The sequence below is a fragment of the Aplidium turbinatum genome, chromosome 4, assembly GCF_918807975.1.
Source record: "Aplidium turbinatum chromosome 4, kaAplTurb1.1, whole genome shotgun sequence".
Classification (NCBI taxonomy): domain Eukaryota; kingdom Metazoa; phylum Chordata; class Ascidiacea; order Aplousobranchia; family Polyclinidae; genus Aplidium; species Aplidium turbinatum.
The window spans coordinates 20,925,003-20,950,046 of NC_137475.1; the positions used below are offsets into that span (position 1 = coordinate 20,925,003).

The window sequence follows — 25,044 nt, forward strand, 5'->3', positions numbered from 1 at the left end:
GCTGAAATAGTTACCTGAAAAAAACAATTGAAAACTAATGTCCACACAAATAAAAATAGTTTCAATGCAAGGAATGCAGGCGTTCTGAAGAATGACTCTGGAAATCGACGAATAAGTAGCTCCAGGATTAGCCTAATTTGAGTCAATATGGAATGAAGGAGATGTCTACCATCAAATATTTCCGTATCGATTTGTGACAGCGGTGTATGTGGCGTGGTATCTCTTTGATATGCTTTCAATTTGTGTAGTAGCAGTGCTTTGTTTGTTGTCATCATGGTACCATCACAGTGAGCAAGTGAAAGTGGATACTGAGTTATCGGATAGCTTAAAATGTATTTTAAATCAAATGATATTTTCTCTGCCACGATAATTATCATGCGTATAAATGTGCCTCGTAAGCTTTCAGCACTTCTCTTACCCATTTGTGATGATGATAGTCTGCTTTTTTTAATATTTTCAGCTGCAAAATTCTCTACACGTGTTCGCTTCACCCTTTTTTGAAAACGTACTGGGCTTTCTTTCCACTCAACTCAAACTTTTCTTGACCATGTTTTCGTCTGCTCAGTGTTTGTTAATAGGTATTCGCAATCTCAGCTGATGCCGCTCTACCAGTGAAAATATTTAGCAGGTCACTAGCGTTCATGGATTCATCGGAGAATGAATTGCAAGCTTCATCAACTTTTGTACTGAGCAGTGACATTTGCTGGTTGTCCTTAACAATTCTGTGATTGCGTAACTGTTTCGCGGCATCTTCGACTTGTTCTAAGCCTACAAGATGTCTTAACTCTGTTACAGAAGCAGCTCTCTGTGTAACCGTGACACACCATCCTTTTTTGGCACTTTTTGAGTTCCGAAAGGCAATTATTCCTTTTGGGCTACCTGCGACACAGCGTCCCTATTCACAGTTTGCTCTAAAGACAGATCGACTGCCGTCGTAGAGTAATGTTTTTTAGTACGTCTAACTGAGAAAGCACCATTATCCAGTATAGCCCTCAGTTTCGGATCCGCGTTTTTCAGTTTGTTGTAGAGCAACGATCTCCATCTTGCATAATTTGGACGATTCAGAGCGAAATATAGTTCTAGAATTATTGGAAGGCTACAATAAAAATGTAAGATGTAACCACTTAGGCTACATCGTTCATCCTAACGCATCTCTGCACTTGATAGAGTCGGTTTAAGAACACGTATAGTGTCCAGAACAGACAGGTTTCACCAAAAACTCCATTCATGGACATGTTAAAATGTTCTTCATACTTTTTCCAATGTTCGGTGACGACTGGATTGGCCAAGCATACTTCTACCTTATCAGGGTCAGCTGGAATAGTGGACATGACTTGTTGTCAATTTTATCTGCATCCAAAGTTGTCAAGAATCGATCGTATAGCTTTTTTTCCATGACGTTGGCTGTAATTTCGTGCACACGAGTACATCTGTTGTAAAATTTTCCCTTAATGAACCCTTGTAATGATTCCTCGGCAAGGATGTTTGACTCCGACAATATGTACTCTATCCGCAATCATTTATGAAGGTTCCTACTGCTCCGAAAAATTCAAGATCCATGTAGAAATTTCCAAGCATAATGAGGTAAAAAAAAGACAGGCTTCAGTGGCTTGAATGGAGTAGGCTAGGCTTTTTGTGCAACAGCCAAGTCACACGTCACCATGGCATATTGTTGATGAGTTTCAGTTGCAACCTTCATCGTTCTAACCAGTGTTTCTTTAACAACGTCATTGTTGGTTGGTGATCTTGTTATTAGGTCTATGTAACATATTTGCGGTAGCGGTAGACGATCCACTCTCTATTTGCTCATGAAACCAGCATAGAGTGGAGTTGCAAAATCTCTACTTTTGCTGAACCAATACATATCTAAGCGGCTTGATTTTGCATGGCAAGATGGACTCTTCATCCATTATTTCCTGAACAAGATCAGATGCTTCTTCTACGGAACACGACTCATCTGAGTGAAGATAAACTTGAGTCTTTGCCTTACTGAGAGGGGTCAGGAATGGTGGAATTTCTCTTTCTGTTTCAGTGTAGCTTCTTTTGTTCCTCCCAATTTTGGTGATGATCATTTCGGACATTTCCTTCTCAGGGCCTTCATGAGTTTGATCAGCATTCTGGTGTATTTCTTGTTGTATTCTTGTTGTATTTCCAGACGTTTAATATAAAATAAACAATAATAATTGTAGCGATAGCCAACCAAGTGAGAAAACCATTTACCTCTTGTTACTTACTGATTCAGTGTATAAAATCAACGCAATATATAGTAAGAAAGAAACGCAAAACAATCAACTGAGGAACGTGGTACAGAACGCTCAATTGATTACACGCGCAGTGCGGTGGTAATCAATTCCAACGTCTGTACCAGAAAACGCTGAACTGTGATTATGTAGTGACGCTGGTCACGAGTTACATATATTCAACGTAAATAAAATGACGACTATAACAGGTATGTATGACCAACCATAACATGAAGTGTGCCTTTCCCATCAAGGGTTTTGATATTGGCATCATGGTTATCTCATACACAGGATGTTGCAAGGCTAGGACTGTTTATAATACCGTCGGGAGTACTTTCTTCCTGTGATAAAGCGGAGTATGCAAATTCCGTCAGTTCCATAAGCACAAAAGAAAATTAAAGACGTTTCTTCTCAATTGGTACTGAAGAACTTCAACAGCACGTCTTTATTATTTCTTGTGCTTTAAGTTCTTCTGTAGCCTACCAACCAACAAGATCGTCTTTATTATTTCTTGTGCTTCTGCAGCCTACCAACCAAAAACTTCGTCTTTTTTTATTTATGGTCACAGCGGTAAACCATAATATCTTCGTGGGAAAATTGTAACATAAGATTTCCGGATCCGTTCGTCTGTAGGCAATGACCGAAAAGAAACACTCTTCTGAAACGTCTATTCAAGAACTGTATTTCTGTAGAAATAGCCCCAAGGCTGTCGAAATTGCGACGCAATACCGTACGCCACTAAAAACTTGTCACTACAATACAAATTACTGAGATAAAAGACGGAAATTTCGTCCAGCTGGCAAGCACTAAGCAAAACAGTTAAATATGCGACCAACTTTCAAGCAACAATTTTAAGAATGACGGAATAGCTTGCAATATTTCAAACGCACGTAGACAGCTACTGTGAGCTGTGTCATGGTAATTTCACCAACATATAAAATTCTACTGCTGAAATATATAATCTCAAACCAATCATAATATATTCATGTATTTCAAAACTTTCCAAACTCAAAACCTGCCATGCAAGCTGACAAAATGTTTGCTTTGTAAGATCTTGTGTGAGACATTGCAGCTCCACTTTTTTTCATTAATATTTTGACTTCTGTTCTGTGGAGACAGATCCAGTTGTTTGCATTAACTTGACCTGCTTTTCCTGGTTGCAAAAAAATGTTGGCAAACAGCATGCTCACAAAAGCTCATATTTATGTTGTTCTGGTAGTTAGCAAAGCTCATTCATAAGTATTTATGCAGGTAAAATTGGCAGTGAAAAGTGCTTAGATAAACTATTGAGTAGTACAGATATAGCCACAGCATATACTCCAAGTGTGTACAAGGTAGATGAACTCTGCTCCTGCTGTTAGCCTTTGGTATCTGACTAGTGTAATCCTACTGTTTAGCTAGTAGAACACATTTTGAGTTTTTTTTTGTGCAAGGTTTAAACTCTACATACATTTGAAGTGTGCACCTGGTATCAATGTGATATTGTTTATGCAATGTTGGTAGGTAGTCGTACCACTCAGCATGCGATAACTCAGCAATTACATTTCAGCAACTGTTCAAATCAGCAAATATGACTTTCACCTAGCAGCGGATTTGCTTGGTCATTGCTTACGAAACTGAATTTGCTGACTCGTGACATGACAAGTTTTGGCTTGCTCAATTGTTACTTGCACAGCTTCTTCATTAGCCAACTTCAGCCTCTTGCTGAAATGTTGTTAGTTGAGTTGTCGCTTGCTCAGTTGTCACTTGCTCAGTTCACAACTGCTGACTTGTAGGAGACTCATGTTGGTATTGCCAGGCGCTGAGGATAAGCATTACTTGATGATTCACTGTATTTTGAAGTGTTTATGTCACTTTCAGTTTTTTTACATTATCAGTGCAAAGATAATTACATATACTTTTAAACCAATAATGTAGTTTTTAAAACCGAGCTGGTGATTTGCATTATTATTCTGTACAGTACAGTAAAGTGTTAAATTTCAGTGCATATTTCTTTTGATCAATGTTTACTAATTTCATGGCCACATCTTATGTTTTTGCATTGCTTTCTGAGGTCCATCACACCAGTTGGAGGATTTTAGGGTGGAGTGAAAATAACTTTTTCGCGAAATTCAAAAACTGATGTAACTGATGAAACTATCTCTGTTATCTTCTCCACAAACGGAGCCTGAAGCCTCTGTCACAAGCTTAACATGGCGTTCCACAGCCTGGTTATGACAGGGGAAACTTTCAACTGTGAGAGGACTCATCGTGAATGGATTTGTTTTGATCATATTAATCAAATCTCCAATGCTAAGGTTCTTGGTGTGGGGAGGTTCAGTGATATCTTTGGTCTGCCAGTCAATTATTTCCATATAATTCCTAGCGTGAGGGTTCAAGGTAGGCACTCTAAAAACTCGCACTGTACTGCTGCTCTTGCGTTCTCTGGTCTTCAGTATTCGCCTGAGAGCCAGTTCTCTGATACTGATGTTGTCGTCTGCCAACATTGCCAGCAGAACGTTTTCAGGGTGCGCAAAAAAGGCATTTCTCTGGATAGCATTCATAACAACTTCCTTAAGCTCATCCTCAAGGTATCTGGCCTTGTCTACCATGTTGTAGACATGTTTTGCTCCATCTGTACACAAAGATGTCTTTTTAATAGAGAACCACATCGGTGCATAGCCTACACTTTCAAAATAAAGGTGACAACAGTCTTCAATTCTATGGACGGTGCTTCTGTTGAAATATACAACCGCAATATGCGATTTGCTAAAGTCAGCCATCTTGCTTGATTAATTGTACCAGGGCATTTGAGTGAAAGGTCCAAGGAGCAACAACCTTTGCTAATAGCCAGACAGATTTCAAACAGATACTTCTGATCGGTGCTAGAGTCTTTGGGTTGCAGTATGTGCTCTAAATCCTAAGGTATTTTGTCAAATTTACCAGTGGTTGACGGTCACAGGTATGAACGGCTTTGCCGATTGGTCCTGAAAATCTATGGGGGCCAGTAGTTGGACCATCTATCTTCTGAAAAAGATACCTGAGAGGAATCTCATTTGCATGCAACAGGCAGATATACTATTGTAATGGTCTACCTAGTGACTCTTCAATTAATCGAATGACTCTCTTCTTTACACCAGTATTGACGACTGTTCCATCAATACCAATTACATTGAGTTCATTTGTATCTACCCCCCTTTTTTCTAAATAATCTAACAACTTTGAAGCTATCTCAGCCCCTGTCCCGTTACTTGCACAAACATGCCCGAAGTAAGATGATCCTGGTTCTGCTATAATTGTTATGTGTTCCTCTGATATTATTTTACGGTGAAATTTGCCATCAATATCTTTTGCATAAACATTGTTTTATCTTTTTGGTCATCAAAATATAAACCTGTAATCTTTGTGCTGGCTTCACCTGACAAAGCTGTGCGTTTCAGCATCCTTTCCCTGCAAACTTTGCTTCTGTCAATCACCAAGGAGTTGCCGCCTTGAACATCAGCAAGAACAGAACTCGCTATGGCTGCTGCTGCCCTATCTGAGACTCCATATCTGTCACAAATGGTTGCCATTGTTTGCAAAGATTTGGGGAAGACCTTTCTCTTCTTTGGACAGGAAGCATCTATATATGTACCACTATCGTTAGGAAATTCTGTGTCACTGTTACTGTCACTATGATAAGCCTGAGATGATGCAGACGACTGAGTTGCACAACTTCTTGGGGTCATTTCACTATACTTTAACAATGCTCTCCTTTTGTTTCTTTTTTCTAGCTTTTGTGTTTCTGCTTTATCAATACTACCAATAATCATTTGCCTGACATTTCTTTGCTCTATCAGAAATTCATTTTCGACATTAGGCAATTTACACCCTTTCTCACACTTGCAGTTATACAAGTTAGCATACTTGCAAGCCGAAACGTCAAATAGATGGTCAGTTTCTCCTTGAACTTGCAAAGTCTTTCTTTGTAACTATCTTTGTCTTTATCTCACTTATAGTTCTTCAGAATAAGCCTGTATTCCTTGTAGATTGAGTCCATCATTTGCTCCATCCTAAGATACGTCACAATAGGGATTGATGCCTTGTGCCACAAGTCTGCTACCTTGTTTAGTACTACTCCTGATATTTCTTTATGTGGGCGGTTTGTCCTCAATTCATTCTTCATTCTCTGCTGAGTGAAATTGTAGAATTTTATTATATCTCGATACGTCGGAAGCATATTCTCTGGCACCTCAGCTGATGCACCAAGGATAACACAGAATGCATTTTATACTGCCATATTATCTCTGAAGTGATAAAAAAAAGGTTGATTATTGTATTGTATAAATAATATATGCATTTATGCAATATAAAAATAGTATTTATGCATTTCGTCTAAAATGAAGGGAGAACTACAATCGTGTCCAACTGTCCATATTAATCGACTCAAGCAGGAAAAAGCTATATAGCCTAACTATAAAAAAATGAAAGAAGAAATAGCAGAAATGGAAAAAATGCAAAAAAACATAATTTGGCGGCCATATTGGATTTAGTGACGTCATAATTTGCTCACGCTGTCATCATATGTATTTCTAGTGTTTTATGACATGAACGAGGAAAGCTTGTCGAAATATGATGAAAATTGGGCAAGTATTGGCAAAGTTATGGTGAATTTACTGTATTTTCAAGCAAAGTTGGCGGCCATCTTTGATTTGTGCATTGAGCTTCATCAAAACATTACTTTTTTTATTTTCGTTTTTCACAAATGTGTTTTTCATGAACAAAAGCAACTTTTTAGGAGGCTATATTTTTGAATTTCGCGAAAAAGTTATTTTCACTCCACCCTAGACTGTACGCCTACCCTGTAGCGGTCTATAAAATATATTCAAAAATTGTACAATTAATTATCAGCAAGTCTCTTTGTGTGTCTCAAGGCCGTTGCCTTAAGCATCACGCAAGGGTTGCTCTGTTGTTGAACTTGGCCAAGTTTCAAGCCGAGCACTCTGCTTTCAGACCGTGATTTCATTCAAAAAGATAATTAGGGTGAGACATCCTAGAATCTATAGTAAAATGTGCAAACTTGGGTTTTATTATATTATCATGAGTACATTTATATTGTCCAATTACAAATATACTCAATTTCAAAATTTCCTTTCAGAGAATGCTGGGTGTAATATTAGAAAATTAGGTGGGTATATTTTCTTGCCTGTAATTCTCATTAGAGGATTCTTGTATGTGTAGGGTTTTTACGTGGTTGAAGCCCCTTAGTGTAGGGTTTTGCTTAACTTAGTTCCCCAGTGTAGGGTTTGGCTGTCTAGTTGTCGTATTTTTTGTTTATAAAAAGGAAATAAAAGGAGAATTTACAAGAATATATTAAAAGGATATTGAGGCTCTCTGTCTCTAATTAAAAAGGATAATAAAAAGGATAATTTAGGCTTCTGGCTGTCTAGTCTAGGGGTATGACTTCCTACAAAAAAGCAAACGAATTAAATAGAATGAATCATTTTTATTAAATCAAAGTTTCAAATTTGCTATTCGGGAATTGAAAAATATCTCTAATCAATATAATTTAGTGCGACCGGTGTCAGAAGAGCGACATTCCCCAGTCGTGAATTTAACCTTCTTGTTCTACTTCAGTCCGTTCGTTTTGCTAGTCAAATTTCGAATGCCTGTCTTTTTCAATTCCCCGCTTACTTCATAATATACCGGTAGAGCCTTTTCATCAATAACAGCTATCGTAAGAATCAAGGGAAAAGCTATACCGGTTTCATAATTATGTCGCTTTAGAAATACAGATGTGTTGAGCTAGATTCTGTGTGAGTGGCGTTTGTTAACAGGAAGCTTGACTTATGTTCTATGAGAACGTTAGGTTTTGAATTTGCAGCATTGAAATGCATTTTGCAATACTGATAATTTTCGGTTAAATGTTAAAATATAAATTTGTTAGTTAAAAACATGGTACATGTTACATATGTATTCCTGCAGTAAATACAAACAACAATACAGTACATTTTGGCAAGTACTAATTATTTCCTGTTGCTGATATGATTTGTGCAATCATAATAACTGCAGACAGGCTCCATTGTTTCAACTTCAAGGTCTAATAATCAGTGCACTTGGTCTATATAGGTCTAATTTTAACCAGTGGCCTACCTTCTTACTTTTTATACAGAATATTGCAGTGGGCTTGTTTTTTATTTGTCGTCTGTAAAACAATATTTGTTACTCCTACCTACCATGCCAAAGTGCAGAAGCATCGAGCAATGCACAAGCAAGGTATCTTCAAAGATGAATTCAGTTGTTCTATCTTGATTAGCCTACTTTGGTATGAAATTCTAGCTAGCTGGTGATCTTGTTATGTTAGTTTTTCACTGTTATCATGCACCGCATTCATTATATTTGGGCAATTTTTATAAAAGCGTGCAGATTTGGGCAAATTTACGTTCTGCCCCCCCAAAATGGTTTGGTCTCGTACGGCTATGCACGGGTGGGATATGTCGTTTCGAAATTCCTAAACTAAACTTTGGGTAGGCTACAAAGATTTGACAACAAACTCGTTGCTGCGGTGGAGCGAGTGGAAACTCACTGAGCTACCAATTCTACGCGATTTCAGCATCCAACAGCTCACAGAGCTTTTCATCGAGATCGATGTTCCTACATCGATTAACAGTTTTCGTACTGCACACAAGCAGTTGAGCGCGCAATCAAACTCGTCACCGAAGTGAGCGATGAAGTCATCGGCCGTGACAGCAGACATGAACTTATTCCGACGCGAACTGCTGCTCGCTGACAGCGTTCACGTTTTGAGTCAAGGAAAAGTTACGTTCTGTGTTTGTTTTTGACTGTTTACGTCGTTTTGTGTATTTTCTATTTTTTTAATTACGTTTTATTTTTTTTGGAAAAAAATGTTTTGACGGCCCTCCCTACTACACAGGCCATGACACCGTGCAGTTTAAAATTTGACTGAAAGTCGATCTGTTAGTAACCAAAATCGCTAGTTTCAGTTGATAATTTGAGTATTAATTAATAAATCCAGTCTTTGTGTATATATCTTTTTCGTCCCGGACGCGTTAATGACGAAATATAAAATGATTGATTGATTGATAATTTGTGTAATTTTGACTCACTTCTGTGGTATTGTTACCATTCAAATAACGGAGTAGATTTATCATATTTTTAACGTGATATTTATAGTTCTACAGTGTTTTGAGATTCAGTGATCCCTAAGGCCATTTTTATCACCTGAAAGATTGAAATATATGACTTTATCTTTTGAAACAATTGACAATACATGACTTTATTTTTAGAGCATCAAATTTATGGTAATCTCCGTAATTAATAACTCGTATGTAAGTTTTTACATGTATTTTGAACAATAACACACTCGAACAACTAACATAACACTTCTGTTTCACTTGAAAATCACTACAAAAATTCAAATGTCTAAAATGCATGTATCTACCAAACCAGCTACTAAGTAGTAAGAGTCAAAGCTCTGAGCTCGAAAAGTACCCTTGGCTCTTAAGATCTCAACACTGGCTGACCCACTGCAAGTGTTCATGATATTCAGAGACTAGATTGTCTGTTGCAAAATAATGTGTCAAGATGATGTCACAATGAAAAATGACATCAAACAGCAAGCGCTATTACTAGGCTAGAGAAAATAATGAAAATGTTGCTTCCAATGCTTCGTGAAACTCAGCGTGAGAACTCTCACTGCCTCCCTCATCCACAAATTATCAAATTTCAATGTCTACAGGAGCTGTTTGAACTGCATTTACGAATTTACTAGGGTTCAATCTTTGCATTTTAAAATAACAATAAAACGTCATATTTTATGATCTAAAACAGAAAATATGACTTTTTATGACTTTATAACTTCTTAAATTGACCCCGTAACAATGTCGTTGCTTCACTATTATCGGTATGAGAGCTTTCTGTACCACCAAAAAAAAAAATATGACTTTAATGACGTTTACTGGCCCTAGTGATCACACGTTGGCAATTTGAATTCTCAAAACTATCATTTCAAAGAAATATAAAGTAAGTCAAGTTTATATTTCAAAATCAAAGTTACTTCGGCCTTCAGTTCGCTGGGCTTGTGTATATAGATCGCTATGGCTCAAATGATGAACAACTTTGTTAGGCTATTGCCAACTAACGTCAGAAAGAACATGTTATATTTTTTCTATATAGGCCAGGGGTGTCCAAAGTTCGGCCCGCGACAGTTTTTTTTATGGACCACGTCTGTTATTGGCAATGTGTTATTTTTGACCCGTAGCCACACAAAATCGTACAAATCCAACTTCCATTTTTTTTTATTAATGAAGACAGCATTTTCTTACAGACGAATCTCGGTGGGATAAGTTTAGAATCACCCCAGAAGCTACTTAACAAGATAAAATTCACTCTAAATTGCTCAAAAAATCTGAAAATGCCCATCAAACTTCACCCGACTTTTAACCTTTCTGTGGCGGAATTTTATTGCGTGAGAAAAAGCCATATTGTTACAATGTTACATCACAATCACATTGCCTCTTCATTTCTTGTGCCTTATTGCAATGGCAACCTTGGTAGCCTACATTTGCGGCAGTCAGTTCTTCAAGGATTTCGTTTTTTTCGCCCATTTTGAAAGTCGGTTGCAAGATTTTTGCTCTCCAGGTTCAGGTAGTTTCGTTTGCAGTTTTTTCTTTTCTTTTTAAAGTGTTTTTCTATCTCTTTGTTCTTACTACTATTTCTATCTTTGCAATTTTACGTTCTTATTACGGTACCAACCTCTTTTGCTGCGTTCTTACTGTAGGCTTATCATTTTGTTTATTCAACGGTGATGAAAATAAGCTGTTTTATCAGCAACGAGAACGCACGCGTACAAATAATTGGGTTGAGAGACTTCAAAGAACCGGCCTGCAACACCCGCGATGGTGGGAGCGGCGTGTTTGTGGAATGGCAATGCACCTGGGGAAGAGGTCCACCAGCGTAGTTGCAGGGACCAGGTTGGGGAGTTGAAAGGTTTCATCGAGTTATTGCTGAGCACAACTTCACGACACGTTGAGCTTTCGGCATACCAGCATCATTTGTTGCTACAAAGCCAAATTCCGACTGACATATCGCAGGGATTCTCAACGATTTTGATCTAAGATCTACCTTTGAAATAACTAATCCCTTGAGATCTACCAAATTATTGTCGATGTCGGAAAGCCACAGCAAAAGTTATCAATCGTCAACATGAGCAAGAGCCATAATTTGACATATTCAACCTGCATTTAGTTTGGCTGTTGAAACGTTTTCGTACAGATTACCTGCTCCTCTTTAACAAAACTAAAACCATTATTACAGATTATAAGCCGTGTAGGGTAGCCTACAGGAAAACTCGATAGGCATATGCAGTTCAAACGAATAACAACCTATGTTATCTGTTTAGCTTTATCAAAAACTACCAGCAGGCCTGCGGAAGGCTACCATCTAAAACTACCAGCAGTACCAAAAACTACTACAAAACTACCAGTAAAATCAAAAATTACCAATGTACCACAGCAGTGTAGCCTTACTTGTGCATTTAAACGCAAAATATTTTTTCTCGCAAATCTCCTGTTTTTGTTGTCGGCAGTTGAAGATTTAGATTAGGTTGACTGGAAGCAGGGAGGCCAATCTTCGTGTTCACCTTCAGACTTGCCTTTATGTGTCTTGCTAAAGACACGGCCACACCCTCTTGAAAAATGTCAAACCGGCGCCCTTTTAAACATCGATCCATGGCCCTCACCGCTTGGCAATGCAGGTATCTGCTGTGCAAGGTAGCAGTAAAAAAATAAACCAGATATAAAACAGGTAGATCATTGTTGATCTGTAGCCTACATAGGCTACTTGGACTCGATGCTATTCATGTGCAAAAAAGTAGACTCGCACAAAAAGTTGATTAAAAAGAGTTATCAGATTCAAAACACATTTGAGAGTGAGGCTGAAATAATTCTCCTCTATCAGTAATCAATAGTAATGTAGTAGTTTCCAGAACATCACATACTCTCCAAGTTAAGATGGTGTTGGTTTGGCTTCATCTCAATATAATGTAATTTTTCAAATTCAAAATATCATCCGCAACAGCGAAACTTTCCAAGTTCAAAAGTGGTTTGATTTTGGCAACAATGTTACCAGCATCAACACTTGCACTAATGAATAATACATAGCCTATAGCTGGCAACAGGCTCAATGTATGCAAAATCAGTCGGCTAAATCGTCTTTCAAACTCTAATAACATGCTCTGAGAGCGCTCATCATAGTGACACAGCGTTGTCGAGCTGTGTCACACCTTTGTTTACATTGTAATAGGCTATACTGCTTGCATGTGCAGGTGTGCGCGAAACGGTCTACTTGTTCACTTTTCTTTGTTCGGTCTCGGTTTTCAACGACTTGCAAAAATGAAGAGAAACAATAATTGTGCACTTTTGTTTTATTAATTCAGTTTCTTCTCTCTCGTGATAAGCAAAAAAAATGAATAACCGTCCTGTAACTCAACCAACTTAAAACTGATGCATTTTTCTCAACCTAGTCAAAAAATGAAACGTGTAACTTACAAAAAATGTGAGATCATCTGAAGGCAAGCGCGAGACTAATTTAGTTTCTCGCGCGGGCTTGCGGTGATCGAAGCCAAACGTCACACCAGCCCTCCCCCAGATGAACCATGTGATATTCCAAACAAAAATGGTGAATCGACAAAACATATGTGATGTGCACAAATGAAATCACTGGATGAACAGAAGAGATGACCATGGTACTTTTGCACGAAAGAACAAAGTACTTCCATTACATATCACTTTTTTTTTTTTTTTGCTACGGACAAATTGGTTTCTTGGGCGAATTACATAAATCACTTTTGAGAACGTTTTTTGTCCTGCGAATCAGCAAGAAATTGATGTTTAATTAACACATGCTAAAAGATACAGTATTTCTATCAAAACCCATGACTTTAAATAATCACTAAAAAGTAACAATCTCATATTACAAAAATAATGATGAACTACATGAGCTTTTGCCAAAAAACGCAAAAACCTTCAGACAACATAAGATTACACTAAGTCAACATGAAATCTAACTACACAATTCTTACTTTAGCTAACATGCTATGCAAAGGACGCAGAACACAATGTAAAACAAAAACCAACGCAATATATATAACTACTGTGACACAAAATAGCACTGACATCAAAAAGCATCTTCAATCATTGAAGTAAATCCTTTTTCAAAAAAGAAAACTATTTTCTCTGAACTTTACTTTGTTAAAATGTGTATTTGTGTCAGTGCGTACATATAACAATGAATTTTTCAACAAAATCTAATCACAAAGCATCAGTTTTGATCAGCAACATGCAAGTTGGATGACATTGCTTTATGTAGAAGATTTCCATTTGAAACTAGCGTCGGGGTCACCAATGTGCGCGAAACGGTCTACTTGTTCACTTTTCTTTGTTCGGTCTCGGTTTTCAACGACTTGCAAAAATGAAGAGAAACAATAATTGTGCACTTTTGTTTTATTAATTCAGTTTCTTCTCTCTCGTGATAAGCAAAAAAAATGAATAACCGTCCTGTAACTCAACCAACTTAAAACTGATGCATTTTTCTCAACCTAGTCAAAAAATGAAACGTGTAACTTACAAAAAATGTGAGATCATCTGAAGGCAAGCGCGAGACTAATTTAGTTTCTCGCGCGGGCTTGCGGTGATCGAAGCCAAACGTCACACAGGAACTTGCGTACTCGTAGGTTACCATACTGCAGCCTGCTTGATATCAGCTGCAGTTATCTTCAAATATGTTCAAAAAACTAATTATGTTGGCCACACATTGACCTTACCCTGCCACTCTACACACAATACATTAAACTCGTTGATATATTTAATTCGCCAAATAATTAAGTGAAAGCCGTTTTGAAAATATAGGATACTCTCTCACATGACGCTAATCATCTAATCTAGTTGACATCATATCAGTTCTGTCAATGCGATCATAGCAATATATTTTGAGTTTTACTTTCTCTGCACAAATGACTTTCACAGAAAGAAACAAACTCATAACACAAGTGATCACACTCTAGCCTACCCTAGTTATCAACACACTATGATATTAAAGTAGAACACTTTTGAGGGTCACATATTCCAAATAGAGAAGCCAAAAATATAATATTTTACTAAACAATATGGAATGCAGAGTGGCATCCAGACTTTTAAAGCCATGCAAAAAATATTTAATTGCATCGAGTCGGTTATTATGTTAAAATAAACTTTATTCTATGTGGACCAACACCAAGACTGTAGCTACTATTGTAATTTTTGGACAGGCTATGTCTTTAGAATATTTTTTTGAATAATCTTGAATTCTAAACTCCTATTTAGCAAACATTTCGAAAACTAAACTGTATAGTATTTTTGGGTAGGCCTATACATTTTTTTGGTTAAATTGACCTTGCATTCTAACCATTTTGCTCCTGACCTTGGTAACTTTGTTCAAAAACCTTCCTTGTTTTATAATCTTTGTAGAATAAGTTTGAATTGTTTGTCCGCTGTTTAATAGATTAGTTTCTTTATTTAAATGTTAAAAGTTAAAACTACACCACAAGCTCACTACTAGAAATGTGGCCTTGTTCATATATTATACTGTGTAGTGCCTACGTTTAAATCAGTAAAAACGACTAGGCCTAATAGCCTACCTCTTGGAGTCATCAAATGGTTTGCTATTGAATTGATGTGCTATATATTGTGTATTCTTTACTAGATAAAAATCACTTTTTTGAGTCGCAAACAAGCTAAAATTCATTTTTTTATGCTGCCAGTAAAATTTTCCTCAAACCTTAATTCCTTTATGCTCGCAGTCTTGGACCACCCTCACATATGATCCCACAAGTCGTCGTAACAAGCTATACTGTAAACAAAAGAGTTCAACTAAAAAGTGCACAGTCTTTAATACCATCTATAAGCTTGTAATGAAACTATGAAATTTGTCACTTGATTCGTAAAGCCGTGAATAAAATCATCGCGAAGGTCAGATGAGGCCATCTGTATGTATTGTCGAGTTGTTGTGGTCTTAGGCCTATGTGTACTGTAGTAGTTGCCTGTAGTTGAAGAGCTTGTATCATACTAAGTACAAGCTATATCATTTGAATTCTTTAGAATGTTTAGCTTATTTCCAGGCTACAGGTTCGGCTACAAGATCGGCATTGGTTATGACATCATTACCGCTATATTTGAGGTGGTATTTGGGCTTGTGTTTGGAGTGGTGTGCGGAATCGGAATGTGGATGTTTCCTGACCCAAGACAAGTCAGTTGTGTCTAATGTAGACTAATGTAGGCCACACTGTATTTTCACTTGGGAAACTGTAATCACGAATGTCCGAATTTGTAGGTTACTGTATTAATTTAAACCAACCGAAAATTTACAAAGTTAAAAAGGTTAGGGTTAGGTTAAACCCTAACCCTGATTGCTCATCATGAACACGAGCAGAATGTCCAACTGTGTTTCATGAAATACCATCACTACACGGTTCAAAATTTTTACTTCAAAACATTAGCAAAAGGCATATTATTCGATCTCAAACAAAGGATATAGCCTTTTATGACTTACACTTTAAAAGAAGTGTACATTTTACAACGCACCATTCGGCCGAACCAGATAATTCGCCTGTTGTGTTAGTCTCGAATGACCACAAAAACCTCAGTCATCGCTCACGTAGCAGTCCTTGCGTCGCCCAACGGCAGGTACGCGCACAGTGCTGCGTAATTACCATTGCGTGGCGTCTCAGGGCATAACATGTATTATGCCTTTACACTACATCTCCGCCCAAGCATCGAGGTACTGTAAAGACATCATACAGAAACAGGTGTATAACCACACATTGCAAATACAGGACAATAAACAGAATAAGTTTTCACACGGTTTATGGGAAGATAATAGGGTACGGTATTAAATAAGATCAGTTAAGCTTCTGTGAGCCAGTCTCATGTATACAAGTCAAACAATCATGAAACTTCGCGGAACGTTGTCAACTTTCCTATCGTAAGACACTTTCAAGGAAATATGGTAAATTAAAACAATATGCACTAGTAAGACACAACTATAGTCCTACATTATCTCCCTCCCAAAAAAACACAAGACGTAAGCAGTTAATATGACAAGCGTTCAGGTGGTTTTAAGATCCTGCCGAATCTCGTTCTTGTAGATTGGACGTCGCTGGTCTCTGTATTTGCTTCGTTGTTAACTAAGTGATTGTCAATGGAATGAGAGATTTCACATTTCACGCTAGGCCTACTACTTATATCAAATTCACCAGCCTGTGGTATTTTTACCAATGCTCTGCGGTTTCTACGAACTGATGTTCCTTGATTGGTGTCTATGATGTATGACCATTTGGCGTCATACTCGTTTCTCACGACCCCCTTCTGCGTGGCACTGCTGTCTCTAACAAACACCTCATCACCTGGATGGAGGGTGGGTAGCGGTCTCGCTCCATGGTGACGGTCAAAGTATTTTTTTTGTTTGATTTGATCCTCAAGGTCAAGCTTGCGGACAAGTGCAAAATCTGGCCAATTTGGCAGCAAGTTGTCGGGAAAACATGGAAGTTTTGTCCGGAGCTTGCGGCCCATCATCAACTCTGATGGAGAAAATCCATTCCTCAATGGCGTCGAACGATAAGCCAACATTGCCAAGTACGGATCTTTGCATTTGTCGAGAAAGGTCTTCATGGTTCTGACGGCTCTTTCGGCTTCGCCATTAGATTGTGGATATCTAGGACTAGACGTAACATGAGTTATGCTAAAATCTTCTACAAAGTTTGAAAAGTCTCGGCTTTTATACTGCGGGCCGTTGTCAGAAACTAATATCTCGGGAATGCCATAACGAGAAAACATAGACTTCATGTGATTAATGATGGAAGGAGATGTTGTACTCGATAACAAGGATAATTCGGTCCATCTCGAAAAATAGTCTATCAGTAAAAGATACTTCTTACCTTTGAACTCAAATAGATCACTCGCTATTTTTTGCCATGGTCTGCTCGGTCTTTCCACGGGCAGCATTGGTTCACACCGATTGCGGGAATGTTCCGCGCAACAAACACAACTCCTCACCATTTCCTCGACTTTTTTACTCATTCCTGGCCACCAAATTGCATCGCGAGCTCGTTGGCGACACTTGACGATTCCCATGTGGTCTTCGTGGATTTTCTCCAGGATATCCAATCGTAATGAAACGGGAATCACTAGTCTTGTTCCTCGAAGTAGCAATCCATCGTGTACGGACAATTCACTTCTAAAGGGATAAAATACTTTTAGTTTTGGGTCTAACTTACTTAAGGTCGGCCATTCATTTGTGCAATAATGCATAATCTCACAGCACACTGAGTCATCAGCCAGACGTTCTTTGATTTGTTGTAGACGACTCTCCGTGGCTGGCAGCGATTCAACAAGAGAACAGACGAAAGCGTGGACCTGCTGACAGTCATCTTCGTCTGTTTTGGAAGGTGGCTCTACCGGAGCTCTAGAGAGTGCGTCTGCAAGGATTAGGTCTTTTCCTGGAATGTACAAAACAGAATAAAAAAAACGCATTAGGCGAATACGAAACCGTTGCAGTCGTGGCGTCAATTCTGCTAACGACTTTGCTCCTAAGATTGCAACTAATGGCTTGTGATCGGTTTGGACAACAAACTTCAGTCCTATGACGTAATCAGAAAACCTCTCACATGCCCAAGTGACACCTAGGGCCTCCTTTTCGATTTGAGCATAGTTCTGTTCTGTGGTACTCAAAGAACGCGAAGCAAAGCATACAAGGCGCCAATCACCATTCTGTTGTTTCTGAAGCAAAACTGCCCCTAATCCAAATGAACTAGCATCTGCTGAAACAATTGTTTCTCTTGTTGGATCGTAAAAACACAATACTTTTGTGGAACAACATAACTGCTTCACTTTAACAAAGGACTTCTCTTGCTCCTCTTTCCAAGCCCACACAGAATTCTTGGTGAGTAATTCTCTCAGCGGCTTAGCTGCTTCTGAAATTTCTGAGGAAAACTTCCCTAATTGATTGACCATACCGAGGAATCTTCGAACTTCGCTTACGTTCTTTGGAGCACCCATATCGCGTATGGCTTTCACCTTGTCTGGATCGGCACGGATTCCTTCGCTGTCGATGACGTGACCTAGAAACTTTATCGACGTTTTACAAAACTCGCATTTTTCGTTTAATGTTAATCCACACTTTTGTATTCTACTCATTGTTTTGCGCAGCCTGTCGTCATGTTCGTTCTTGGTAGTTCCAAAAACTAAAATATCGTCCATTTCACAAACCACCCCCTCAATACCTCCAACGATTTGGGACATTCGTCGTTGGAAATACTCTGGGGCACTTGATATCCCGAATGGCAAACGATTAAAGCAGAATCGTCCGAACGGTGTAATAAACGTTGTCAACAGTTTTGACTGCGTTGATAGTTTGATTTGCCAGAAACCCGATTTTGCATCTAATTTAGAAAAATATTTTGCACCTGCCAATTGGCCTAAAACTTGATCTACATAGGGTAACGAGTGTTTTTCACGTTTCACACATTTGTTGAGTTGAGTGTAATCGACACATATGCGTAGTTTGCCGTTTTTCTTTGGGACGACGACCATCCCTGAACACCAATCCGTTGGTTCATTAACTTCCGATATGACACCATCTTTTACCATTTGATCAATTTCACCTTTAACGTTTGGAAGTAGAGGGATGGCGACTCTTCTCGCTACGGACACTTGGTAAGGTTCGGCATTGTCACAAATTTTTATGTTGTACTCCCCCTCGAGATATCCCAATTTTCCGAACAAGTGTGGGAATGCCTTTTTGTATTTATCTGACTCTAAGTCGAGATTATCCACAAATTTAACTACATTTAATTCCTCTATGGCGGGTTTTCCGAGCAAAGCTCTGCTACCTCAATATGTAACATAAATTTTTTGCCATGCCGCACGTTTTTTGTAGGATACGTAGTAGTCGAAGTATCCGACAATGTTCAATGTTTGTCCATCGGATCCTTCTAACCTTTGGTCAGGTTTTACCAATTGAAGCTTTTGGAAATCTTTAATTAAGGTTTTTGGTATAACTGTAACATCCGCTCCTGTATCTACTTTAAAATCAATGACGTCGTTGTAAATTTTAATAGGCACGGTCCAATTACTCGTTGAAGACTCATTTATTTCACCTAAGTAAGACGTCTTTTCTTCTTCGTAACTAGTTACGACTGTGTCAGCTGATATCGACGAGACTTCCTGGTATTTATTGCTGCGGCATTGTCTTGCAAAGTGGCCTATCTTTGAACATTTAAAACAAGTAACGAATTCAGCTGGACATTTTTCGTTTTCGTAATGTTTATTTCTACCACATCGTTGGCAGCATTCTCGCTTCGGGAAGAACTTATTGCGACGTTTTCTTTCAACCCCGTCCACGTAGTCGAAATTTTTCTCCGCTCTTCCTTGAAGTTCACCTTGTTGCTCTGCAATGCTTTCTGCGTGTCGTACGGCGTCGATAGCTTTTTGTAAAGTTAACTCTGAGTTCGTTTGCATGCGTTCCGACAGCGACTTATTTGTAATTCCTACGACGAGTCTGTCTCGCAGTAGCTGATCAGACATATCGCCATACTGACACTTTTCTATCATGCCATACAGAGAAGTAACATAGTCATTAAAGCGCTCGCATGGCAGTTGATCTCGGCGGTTGAATACTGCTCTTTCGAAAATTACGTTATTGCGCAGTTTGAAACGGTTGTTGAAGCGTTCCTTGACTACGTCGTAGTTGATCGAATCGGCCTCTGATAACTTAAATGAAGAAAACACATCCTCGCCTTTGCTTCCTAGCAAATAGACTAGAGAGTTGACTTGCACTTTTTCAGGTTTCGACGCTAATTGGGATGCTTGCCTATATCGTTCGAATCTTTTAATCCACTGGCCCCACTCGTTATGTTGCCAGTTAAACGCATCTGGTAACATTATCTGATGCGACATTTTATCTCAATTCTGACACCATGTTGTGTTAGTCTCGAATGACCACAAAAACCTCAGTCATCGCTCACGTAGCAGTCCTTGCGTCGCCCAACGGCAGGTACGCGCACAGTGCTGCGTAATTACCATTGCATGGCGTCTCAGGGCATAACATGTATTATGCCTTTACACTACCAGTTTCACAGATTGCCTTTACCAGTTTCACAGATTGCTTTATTTCGTCTACATTCCAGAAGAAGAAAAATTTGATCGTAACTTTAATAACTTTTCATTGCCCTTAATATGACTTGCAATGTGGCACAACAACTTCAATAAAGTATGGCAATTGTTTAGCACAATATTGTTCGAGACCGCATCATTCTCTTGTTGATGACTTCCTGGTTCCTCATCTTTGCCACGAACATCATCGGTGTCTCTGGAGCTGGAACTCTTGCAACTTTGACCTGTTCATTTGTTGCTTCTATTGGTTGGCCTCAAGAACAGACAGTAAGTTTATAAAAAGTCTAAACATTTTCAGTTTCAAAATAACTGCAACCTTTTTGCAAACTGCAATGTTTTCAACGACCATTGGTCCCACACAGCAATGTCAACATGCCACTGATGTAGGCTATCCTGGCACAAATGTCTATACCGAAAAGAAATGGATGACCTATATTCATAAGTGTTAGCCTACATGTGCTTGGGAATTCAACTAATGAAAATGATTTCCAAAACTCAAAACTATGAATCAACTATAGGCCAATACTATACTGTAAATCTACCACTCCACCCTACAACATTTTAAGGCCAACTGACCAATGCAAAGCATGCTATCCTTCTGTGGGGATTCTTCTCTCGGATAGGTTATAAATAAAAGAAGATGTAGTAAATTCCTTTCTATTAAATATTTGGTAATAGAGCTAGGTAAAAAAATTCTCTTTTTAAAAATGATACGTTCTTCAAGCATATAGGCCTACAGTGTGTAAATTTGTACAAAATGTTGCAAGTGATAATAATCCACATCAAAAATCTAAATGTTCAGGTAATGACTAGCTTTTTTACGTATTATAGGCTATGATAGAAAGCGGAATCTGCGGCCAAAGTTGAAACAAAACATCGTGTGTACATTTATACGGAACGAAAGGAACGATAATAAATGACACCTCTCTTGCATTTTAGGAAGAAGTTGGCAGCGTTTACAAGTCTTTGTGGTTTTTGCTTCAACCCTTACTTTTTGGATTGACTGGAGCAAATGTCAATTTGAGTCAGCTGTCAGGACACACTGTCGGTAAGAAAAAATTCTTTGAAGTTTTTTGCTAAGGTTCCGACTTTCACTTATCAGTTGCTTTCACAAACCTTCTACTGCAGAAACAATTAGCGTGGGCCTACTTGCAATAAATTCTAAAGTGCACATATGTCTCGTGTGAAGGTATTAGCTTACTGTATAGCCTAATTACTACTTGGTTTCAAGAAGACAATAACTATAAATCCGGAATTATTTAGTGGTGAACGTCAAAAAGCTATAAGTTTATGAAATCACTTCTGCTAAAAAAGATAATGATTGTAGATCACGGAATACAATTCCCAAATGGGAAATTGCCAGCAAGGGGCAATTGCCCTCTACCCAAAATGTTCTTGTACATACAACCGACTAACAGACTTGTGCGCCATTAAAAAGCCATTTAAAAGCCAAAAACAAGTTTATTATAAAAGATGTATTTCTTTGAGAAAAGTCAAAACTATAGTGAATGATCAAAAGCTGACCAGTCATACTTGACAGAAATGAGCCAATGCTACTGAGCATTTTCTACCAACTCTGTGACAAACATTTTGACCATTAACAAGAAGTTTCATGGGTCTGCTTGAACGATCATAACACCTTTTGTTGCGTGCACAATATTTTACAAATTGTTTTTATTCACAATATCGGAGTCGACTGAGACGGGTTTTAACTAGTTATCAGTCTTTGGTATTCTCGCAATCTCTCCCCATTAACAACTGAGCAGGGGATCCTTCAGGTCCAATAGGTGTGTTTCTGTAATCTAAAATACTCAGATAAGGGTCAAGGTAGTTGCTAAAAGCTTTATATAATAAACGTTTTGCAGTTTAGACAAACTCTTTTACAAATCCATTTTGACTGGGAATATAATGGGCTATAGAAGTTCGATCACTAATTTTCCAACTATTGCAAAAATTTGCAAACTCTTTTGATTGAAATGGAGGGATATTATCTGATCGGAAGGTTTTTGGAAAACCAAGTCTGCGAAAAAAGGACTTTATGTGATGAATCACGTCTTGACTAGTGGTCCTGTTTAACAAAGTAATTTAAAAAAAATCTATATTGTTTTTGTCAACCACAAATAACTAGCATTGTTCCAGAAAAAACAAATCTGCCCCGACAATTTTCCATGGGTTACTGGGTGGTTCATAAGGAACCAAAAGCTCTTTGAGATTGTTGTACTTCAATTGTTTACAGGTGTCCCAAATAGAAATCAAATTATTAATACCAACGGTCATACCAGGCCAATAAAACAAATCTCGTGCTTTTTCGGTACATTTCACAATTCTTTAACAGCTTGAATCAATGGGCCACAAACACAACAGTCAAAACGAACGATTTTATACGAATGGCAAATGAAAGAGAAGTTTGGAAGACCATGATCGCCAACGTCTGTATCAGATCAGGCACATATTCATCATCATTCACAATTCTTAAAATGACATAGGTGCAACATTTCAAGCATTTCTTTACGAAGTAAAAAAGGCAAACGATACGTTCACCTCTCAAAATTAAACCATCATTCAAAGATAATACTCAGATCTAAGTTTCCAATGAAGACAAGCATGCATATCAAAGCTCTTTTTATGCTTGGGTCAATTGTTCAACAGATACTTTTGACTTGTAATGTTCTGAAATCTTTTACTACACTTCTTATGTTTTCAAGACAGTCAGTCGAAACCGGAAATGATTCTGCTATCTTTAAAACTCGGCCGTCTGTATCAAATTGAGGCTCACCAACGTCTTCAGAGTGCTTTCTTGACAACGTGTCTGCAACCGATATATATTTTTCAGATCGGAATTTGACATTGAGATCATACGGAGAAATTTTGATCATCATACGTTGTCGCCTTGGTGGCGCGCTTGAATAGTTTCTTGAAAATAGACTGTATTGGCTTGTGATCAAAATGAACAGTAAAATGTCGGCCATAAAATACTGGTGAAATTTAACACAACCATAAACAATAGCTAACATCTCTTTTTCGATTTGAGAGTAGTTTTGTTCGGTGGGAGTGAGCATACGAACGAGATGCATAAGCAATTGGTCCTTTGTGCTGCAGTAAAACTGCACCAAGTCCATCTTTAGAAGCATCAACTTGAATACACACAGGTTTCTTGGGTTCAAAGTATTGTAAAACTGTATCTGGTAGCCTCGTAACGTAGTCTTAAAACATACCAAGCCTAGCTCACCAACGTCGTTTACCAAGGTGGGGTCTTCTATAAGGACCCCATCGTTTTTATTTCTTAAAGTATACAGAATAAACCGTATAAAGCACAAGCCAAATTGTAGTCTATCTTCTTCATCATTACTTAGATTACAGTTTTTCAGCCAATGTAACAAAGGAAGATTGCTGAAATTGTAAGTAAAGTTGATGTCATTTTCATGACACTGTAACATACCCCTGTTTTTACCTCAAGTGTTGTAAAAACTAAAATTTTAATCTTAGCATCACATACAGTATAAAATACTGTATGTAAATACATTATACAGTATAACATACTAAACTAAATAATTCCATTTTTCTGTCAGATAGTAATACAGTATAAAATATGTGTTTCTACAAATTACTTGGGCAAAGGATTATATTCATAAACGCACAGTTCATTCACTGCCATCTTCACATTCTTTTGCACATGGGGGTCCCATCAGGACCCCAGGTAACGTTATGTTGTTTTTTGAATATGTTTCAAATTATTGTTTAATTTTTTTACATTATACTGAACTTGCTTAAATTTATGACACATACAAAGATAAGGAGAAAAATTGTTGCTATAGGTAAGGCGGGAGATAAAAAAACTCACCTCTGGGGTTCCTATGAGACCCCGCTTGGTATGTTAAGGGTTAAGTGTTGGTACTGCTCGTTGTTTGCTGAATTCTACTTCCACGTGTCTTGCTTCAAGAGATTTCGCAATGGCGTTGTAATCTCGGATAGCTGTGGTGCAAATTTTTTCAAAAAATAACCAATCCCAAAAAGGTTTGGAGTTCTGGTTTTGAATTCTGTGGCTTCATGTTTGTTACAGCATTGATTTTATTTGGGTCTGATTTGATACCACTTTTTCCAATAATGTTTCTATGGTAAGGTACTTCGGACAGACCAAATTTGCATTTACCCAAATTAAGCTTTAGCCTACACCTACTTTTCTGCATCGATCAAGCGTTGTTCTCAGGTTCTCAACTGCTTCTTTTTTAGTATCAGCCCACAGCAAAATATCGTCAACAATAACGCCTTGCTTCGTTTGTGAATCCGTTTCTGAAACACATCTTGCGAAACCTTCAAACCAAACGATAGCCTAACTGTAAAAATCGGTAATTTCCAAAGCTTGTTGAAAATGTTGTAAATTAAGTTTAGAATTTCTTCGTCTAACGGTATTTGCCAGTAGCCTGGTCTGGCGTCCAAAATTGAAGAATGTTTATCTCCGGAAATTTTTAACATGAGTGGCAGTTTCCTCAATTGCAATTTCATAAGGTTTAGGAAAACTACCAATGCCATCTAACACATCGTTACATTCTCTAAGCAAATCTTGATATGAATAAGCAACTTTTGGCATATGTAGTAGGCATCCTTCCATCTTTTCAGATGGT

The 25,044-nt window shown here is 38.0% G+C and overlaps 1 protein-coding gene across 1 annotated transcript in view; it reads left to right on the forward strand.

Annotated features, from left to right (window-relative positions):
• The window catches only part of LOC145768543 (sodium/hydrogen exchanger 9B2-like), a 150,295-nt gene that overhangs the window by 93,549 nt on the left and 31,702 nt on the right, over positions 1–25,044 (forward strand). The window contains exons 11-13 of the mRNA XM_082580054.1: positions 15,373–15,500; positions 20,537–20,689; positions 21,362–21,470. Of these exons, the coding sequence (XP_082436180.1) occupies positions 15,373–15,500; positions 20,537–20,689; positions 21,362–21,470 (390 nt within the window). The remainder of the gene's footprint in view (positions 1–15,372; positions 15,501–20,536; positions 20,690–21,361; positions 21,471–25,044) is intronic.